The 7500-nt window shown below is 39.2% G+C and overlaps 1 protein-coding gene and 1 long non-coding RNA gene across 3 annotated transcripts in view; one reads left to right on the top strand and one right to left on the bottom strand.

Annotated features, from left to right (window-relative positions):
* The window catches only part of LOC119484383, an 8928-nt gene extending 4931 nt beyond the window's left edge, over window positions 1-3997 (top strand). Inside the window, exon 4 of the long non-coding RNA XR_005205980.1 lies at window positions 3808-3997. This is a non-coding gene — a long non-coding RNA (uncharacterized LOC119484383). The remainder of the gene's footprint in view (window positions 1-3807) is intronic.
* Window positions 3296-7500, bottom strand: part of LOC119484382 (profilin-2-like) — a 4832-nt gene continuing 627 nt past the window's right edge. Inside the window, exons 3-5 of one of the 2 annotated variants that reach the window (XR_005205979.1) lie at window positions 4962-5145; window positions 3577-3733; window positions 3296-3526 (exon numbers count right to left, since the gene is read on the bottom strand). Coding sequence is in view for 1 of the 2 variants with exons in the window: in XM_037763180.1 (XP_037619108.1) it covers window positions 3645-3733; window positions 4962-5145 (273 nt within the window). In the remaining variant the exon portion in view is untranslated. Of the gene's footprint in view, window positions 3734-4961; window positions 5146-7500 lie in introns of both variants that reach the window. The other variant, XM_037763180.1, reaches the window with a different exon arrangement.

A 7500-nucleotide genomic window follows, 5' to 3' on the forward strand; every position in this document is an offset into this window, starting at 1 on the left:
ACTACTATCACTAATAATACTATCACTGCTAACACTACTATCACTAATAATACTATCACTGCTAACACTACTGTCACTACTATCACTTATAATACTATCACTACTATCACTGCTAACACTACTATCACTAATAATACTATCACTGCTAACACTACTGTCACTACTATCACTTATAATACTATCACTACTATCACTACTAACACTACTATCACTAATAATACTATCACTGCTAACACTACTGTCACTACTATCACTTATAATACTATCACTACTATCACTGCTAACACTACTATCACTAATAATACTATCACTGCTAACACTACTGTCACTACTATCACTTATAATACTATCACTACTATCACTGCTAACACTACTATCACTAATAATACTATCACTGCTAATACTACTGTCAGTACTATCACTAATAATACTATCACTACTATCACTACTATCACTGCTAACACTACTATCACTAATAATACTATCACTACTATCACTACTATCACTGCTAACACTACTATCACTAATAATACTATCACTGCTAATACTACTGTCAGTACTATCACTAATAATACTATCACTACTATCACTACTATTACTACTATCACTGCTAACACTACTATCACTAATAATACTATCACTGCTAATACTACTGTCAGTACTATCACTAATAATACTATCACTACTATCACTACTATCACTGCTAACACTACTATCACTAATAATACTATCACTGCTAACACTACTATCACTACTATCACTGCTAACACTACTATCACTAATATCACTACTAACACTACTATCACTACTAACACTACTATCACTACTATCACTAATAATACTACAATCACTACAATCACTACTATCACTGCTAACACTACTATCACTAATATCACTACTAACACTACTATCACTACTATCACTAATAATACTATCACTGCTAACACTACTATCACTAATATCACTACTAACACTACTATCACTACTAACACTAATAATACTACTATCACTACTATCACTACTATCACTGCTAACACTACTATCACTAATAATACTATCACTGCTAACACTACTGTCACTACTATCACTAATAATACTATCACTACTATCACTGCTAACACTACTATCACTAATAATACTATCACTGCTAACACTACTATCACTAATATCACTACTAACACTACTATCACTACTATCACTAATAATACTACAATCACTACAATCACTACTATCACTACTAACACTACTATCACTAATATCACTGCTAACACTACTATCACTAATATCACTACTAACACTACTATCACTGCTAACACTACTATCACTAATATCACTACTAACACTACTATCACTGCTATCACTACTATCACAAATAATACTACTATCACTACAAACACTACTATCACAAATAATAATACTATCACTACTAACACTACTATCACTACTATCACAAATAATACTACTATCACTACTAACACTATCACTACTAACACTACTATCACAAATAATACTACTATCACTATTATCACTACTATCACAAATACTACTACTATCACTACTATCACTATTATCACTACTATCACAAATACTACTATCACTACTAACACTATTATCACTACTATCACTACTATCACAAATAATACTACTATCACTACTAACACTACTATCACAAATAATACTACTATCACTACTAACACTACTATCACAAATAATACTACTATCACTACTATCACTACTAACACTACTATCACAAATAATACTACTATCACTACTAACACTACTATCACTACTATCACAAATAATACTACTATCACTACTAACACTACTAACACTACTATCACAAATAATACTACTATCACTACTAACACTACTAACACTACTAACACTACTATCACAAATAATACTACTAACACTACTAACACTACTATCACAAATAATACTACTATCACTACTATCACTATTATCACTACTATCACAAATAATACTACTATCACTACTAACACTACTATCACAAATAATACCACTATCACTACTATCACTATTATCACTACTATCACAAATAATACTACTAACACTACTAACACTACTATCACTACTATCACTACTATCACAAATAATACTACTATCACTACTAACACAAATAATACTACTATCACTACTATCACTACTAACACTACTAACACTACTAACACAAATAATACTACTATCACTACTAACACAACTAACACTACTATCACAAATGATACTACTATCACTACTATCACTACTAACACAACTAACACTACTATCACAAATAATACTACTATCACTACTAACACAAATAATACTACTATCACTACTATCACTACTAACACTACTAACACAAATAATACTACTATCACTACTATCACTACTAACACTACTAACACAAATAATACTACTATCACTACTAACACTACTATCACTACTATCACAAATAATACTACTATCACTATCACAAATAATACTACTAACACTACTATCACAAATGATACTACTATCACTACTATTACTGCGAAGTCTAAGCATATTAGCAGTAGCTGTAGCAGTATTATTATATTAGCAGTAGTTTGAGCAGTATTTTAAGAGGTAGTAACGATCTTAGCAGTATTTTGTTTGTATGACCAACGGTTCTTCTTTCCATTCACAGAATTATTATTTTAATTTTCTTTTTAATTCATCAAAAGTCAGATTTTAGGAACGTGAATGAGTCTTTATTCATTAATAATATTATTAATATTGTTACTATCTATGTCCTCATCTTTAAATAACGTGGATTATAATGTGATTGTTAAGAATGGGAGATATAACTCTATTAGTTATGTTAATATATAATAGTTAGAACAGTATGAGAGACGGTCCCTAACTCAGACAGAGAAGGTCAAAGGTCATCTAAAGAGGGAATGTGAGACGGCTCAGCAGTCACTGTAAAGGGCAGCAGCTCCAACACGCACGCACGCACGCACGCACGCACACACACACACACACACACACACACACCTTACCCTTTACACTCACCTTTAACTGACAAACACATACACGCACACACATACACACACATTAACACACACACACACACACACACACATTAACACACACACACACTAACACACACCTTACCCTTTACACTCACCTTTAACTGACACACACACACACACACTGCTAAATATAAGTGCACATGACCGGGGTCATATGGAAGGTCTATGTTGTAGTTTGATGACATCGTTGCTTTACTTCCTGTCTGTGGACCCCCCCCCCTTCACACAGATTGACTCTCTCAGAATAAAGAAGCTTTATTTATTTCACCACCGACACCGATCAGAGCTGTTAACAACCAACAGGTTCATCAATCAATCAATAAATCAATCAATCAATCAATCAATCATTACATGGAATACAACTTTGAACAACTTTATCCTTGATGGCAGGAGGAAGAGGATTAGAAGCTTGGAACGGACGACCATCTTCTGGAGTGGTTACGCAGGGGGGGGTCCAGGGGGGGAGACAGTGGGGGAGACAGGGGATGGGGGGGACAGGGGGAGACAGTGGGGGAGACAGGGGATGGGAGGTACGGGGGGGACAGGGGGAGACCGGGAGGCGTCCGTCTTGTCTGAGGGGAGCAGGAGTTAACATTTGTTGTCTCTCAGGAGCTTCGTGGTCGTGAACACTCTTTGGGCGATGGAAGCATTTGGTGGAGCTATACCGATGACAATAGCTGTGGAGACAGACAGAGACAGGTGGGTGAGACGGAGACATGTGGGTGAGACAAGACAGGTGGGTGAGACAGAGACAATACACACTGATCATCTGTTCACATCTTCATTGTTACTGAAACAAATAACTCTAACTCTACCCGTCTCCCTCTCTACCCGTCTCCCTCTCTACCCGTCTACCCGTCTCCCTCTCTACCCGTCTCCCTCTCTACCCGTCTACCCGTCTCCCTCTCTACCCGTCTCCCTCTCTACCCGTCTCCCTCTCTACCCGTCTACCCGTCTCCCTCTCTACCCGTCTCCCTCTCTACCCGTCTACCCGTCTACCCGTCTCCCTCTCTACCCGTCTCCCTCTCTACCCGTCTACCCGTCTCCCTCTCTACCCGTCTCCCTCTCTACCCGTCTCCCTCTGTCTACCCGTCTCCCTCTCTACCCGTCTCCCTCTGTCTACCCGTCTCCCTCTCTACCCGTCTCCCTCTGTCTACCCGTCTCCCTCTCTACCCGTCTCCCTCTCTACCCGTCTCCCTCTACCCGTCTCCCTCTGTCTACCCGTCCCCCTCTCTACCCGTCTCCCTCTGTCTACCCGTCTCCCTCTCTACCCGTCTCCCTCTCTACCCGTCTCCCTCTGTCTACCCGTCTCCCTCTCTACCCATCTCCCTCTGTCTACCCGTCCCCCTCTCTACCCGTCTCCCTCTGTCTACCCGTCTCCCTCTCTACCCGTCTCCCTCTCTACCCGTCTCCCTCTGTCTACCCGTCTCCCTCTCTACCCATCTCCCTCTGTCTACCCGTCTCCCTCTCTACCCGTCTCCCTCTCTACCCGTCTCCCTCTGTCTACCCGTCTCCCTCTCTACCTGTCTCCCTCTGTCTACCCGTCTCCCTCTCTACCCGTCTCCCTCTCTACCCGTCTCCCTCTCTACCCGTCTCCCTCTGTCTACCCGTCTCCCTCTCTACCCGTCTCCCTCTGTCTACCCGTCTCCCTCTCTACCCGTCTCCCTCTGTCTACCCGTCTCCCTCTCTACCCGTCTCCCTCTGTCTACCCGTCTCCCTCTCTACCCGTCTCCCTCTGTCTACCCGTCTCCCTCTCTACCCGTCTCCCTCTCTACCCGTCTCCCTCTGTCTACCCGTCTCCCTCTCTACCCGTCTCCCTCTCTACCTGTCTCCCTCTCTACCCGTCTCCCTCTCTACCTGTCTCCCTCTCTACCCGTCTCCCTCTCTACCTGTATTGCTCTTTACCTTTCGAGGTCTTGCCAACACAGACGGTTTGTAGTCCAGAGTTTTTATTGCCCTTCAGGTGCAAGCAGAAGCTCTGCTCATTGTCGCGGTCATCTTTCACAAACATGCACTTAATATTTCCGACCGTCGGGCCACACTCTGTCATGGCACTTGAGGGTCCAATTAGGCACTTAACTTGCTCCGCCTGAGAGAGAGAAAGAAACACAGACTGGTTACTATCATATCTGACCTGATGCATACAAGGTGGAGTCCTCCACCTCCACTCCTCTGATACTGAAGACAACTTCTGATTTCTCTCTTTTCTAAATCCATTTCTGGAAGTTTATTATGGATGGACATCAGAGATGATGATATCCTGAGGAGGAGCAGCTAACGTTAGCGTCTGTGACTGTCTTTAGGGCACACGGTGGGGGTGGAGGCTCTGTGGCTTCCTCCACTGTTTCCATGAATGCCATTAAACTGGTTTGGCTGGTTTCTCGGTGTCGGCTGTATGGAGGGAAATTACTCTCAAAATGGTCACAAATGTGTATCACATGATCTGCAAATGAAAAATAAGATTTAACAATTTGTTTGGGCACTCACAAATGTTTGTTTACAGCTGGTCGTTAGCGGTTTAAAAATATCTCACATTGTTTTATATCTCTGAAAACAATCATCTGTTTCAATTCATCTCTTAACTCAACACTATGTTTAATAACAAGTATTTATTATTATTATTATTACTATTATTACTATTTATTTATTTATTTATTCATTATTATTATTATTGTTAATATTATTATTATTATTATTATTACTATTACTATTACTATTATTACTATTTATTTATTTATTCATTATTATTATTATTATTATTATTATTACTATTATTACTATTTATTTATTCATTATTATTATTATTATTATTATTATTACTATTACTATTACTATTATTACTATTTATTTATTTATTCATTATTATTATTATTATTATTATTATTACTATTATTACTATTTATTTATTTATTTATTCATTATTATTATTATTATTATTACTATTATTATTATTATATGAATACTACTGATATTATGATTAAACCTTTAACCAGGTCATTTTAAGTACATGAAGGTGATAATACTTGTGTACTTTTACTACTTTTAGCATAACGTTAGCTTTACTGTTACTTGATGGATCAGCAGGTCTGAACTGAGTTGCAGAAGAAGAAGAATGTGTGGAGGACAAGTCAAGACACGCCCCACACACACACACACACACACACACACACACACACACACACACACACACACACACACACTGACATGAACACACTCGAGACAAAACCACTTCCTGAACCCATCGAGCCAATCAGAGGCCTTCAGGTCGACCACTGTGTTTCGTCACTTCGTCACAAGAGTTTAAATGTTAAAATCTGTCAGTTACCAACAAACAAACTAACAAACAAGGAGTGTGTGTCCCACACAAACACACACCTTGAATGCACACATTGCGTAACTGCCTCTCCACCCTCACCTCAGTGTGTGTGTGTGTGTGTGTGTGTGTGTGTGTGTGTGTGTGTGTATGAGAAACAAGAAGTGATCGCCTCCACTTCCTTTATTCGCCGCTCTTTTTCAACATCTTGTCCTTATAAGGTAGTTAAAGCGACGCTCAGCCTGCAGCCCCGAAAAACCACAGAACCGCCCGGAAACATGCACTACTGAACAACATCATTTACATATATAGATTATATATATTATATATATATATGTGTGTTCGCTGCAAAAACAACAACAAAAACAACGTAACATTTACCTTCGGAACGTAGAAAAATGCATAAAATTCATGTTTTTGTTACCTGTCAATTAAAAAACTATGACACTGCAAAAGATGTCCACCCCAGCACGTCATTGTCTCCCACACTACAGAGACTATATATATATCTATATATATATGTATCTATATACATAGATACATATATATAGATCATGTCATCAAGTCATGTAAAAATGTGATGTCACTATATGATAATGTCATTTTTAACACCTCATTTCTACATTTTTGCCTCCAAAAACTCAGTTAATGAGAAATAAGATTTATAAAAGTACTTATAAAGAATAATAATAATGAATAAAATGTTTTTGTTCCGTTAAAATAATAAATAAATGATCACATGATGCCTCGGCCATCTTCTCTCACACTGAAAACTTGTTTTAACCAGATCAGATAAAGTGAAGACAGAACTGAGACTGCAGAGAAACTGCAAACCTGCAGGACCCGCGTGGTTTCCTGCAGCACCTGAACGCAGCAGCAGCAGCTCGGAGGAGCGGGAACCAGCCGGGCGACCGACTGAACTGAACACGCCCAAAACTCAAGAAGAAGAACTAACCTGGAGGAACGCTGCAAAATACCCCCCCCCATCTGAACGAGTCCTAACAGCTGATAAACGTCTTTCTGTCGCCAACACGAGGACTTTTCAGAATAAAGGCTCATCTGTTGACGTCAGACGGCGTGTTTCAGTGCGCTCTGTGAGGACGCAGTACTTTGAAGTACTCTGATCAGTTT

Source organism: Sebastes umbrosus, unplaced genomic scaffold (assembly GCF_015220745.1).
Source record: "Sebastes umbrosus isolate fSebUmb1 unplaced genomic scaffold, fSebUmb1.pri scaffold_185_arrow_ctg1, whole genome shotgun sequence".
Classification (NCBI taxonomy): domain Eukaryota; kingdom Metazoa; phylum Chordata; class Actinopteri; order Perciformes; family Sebastidae; genus Sebastes; species Sebastes umbrosus.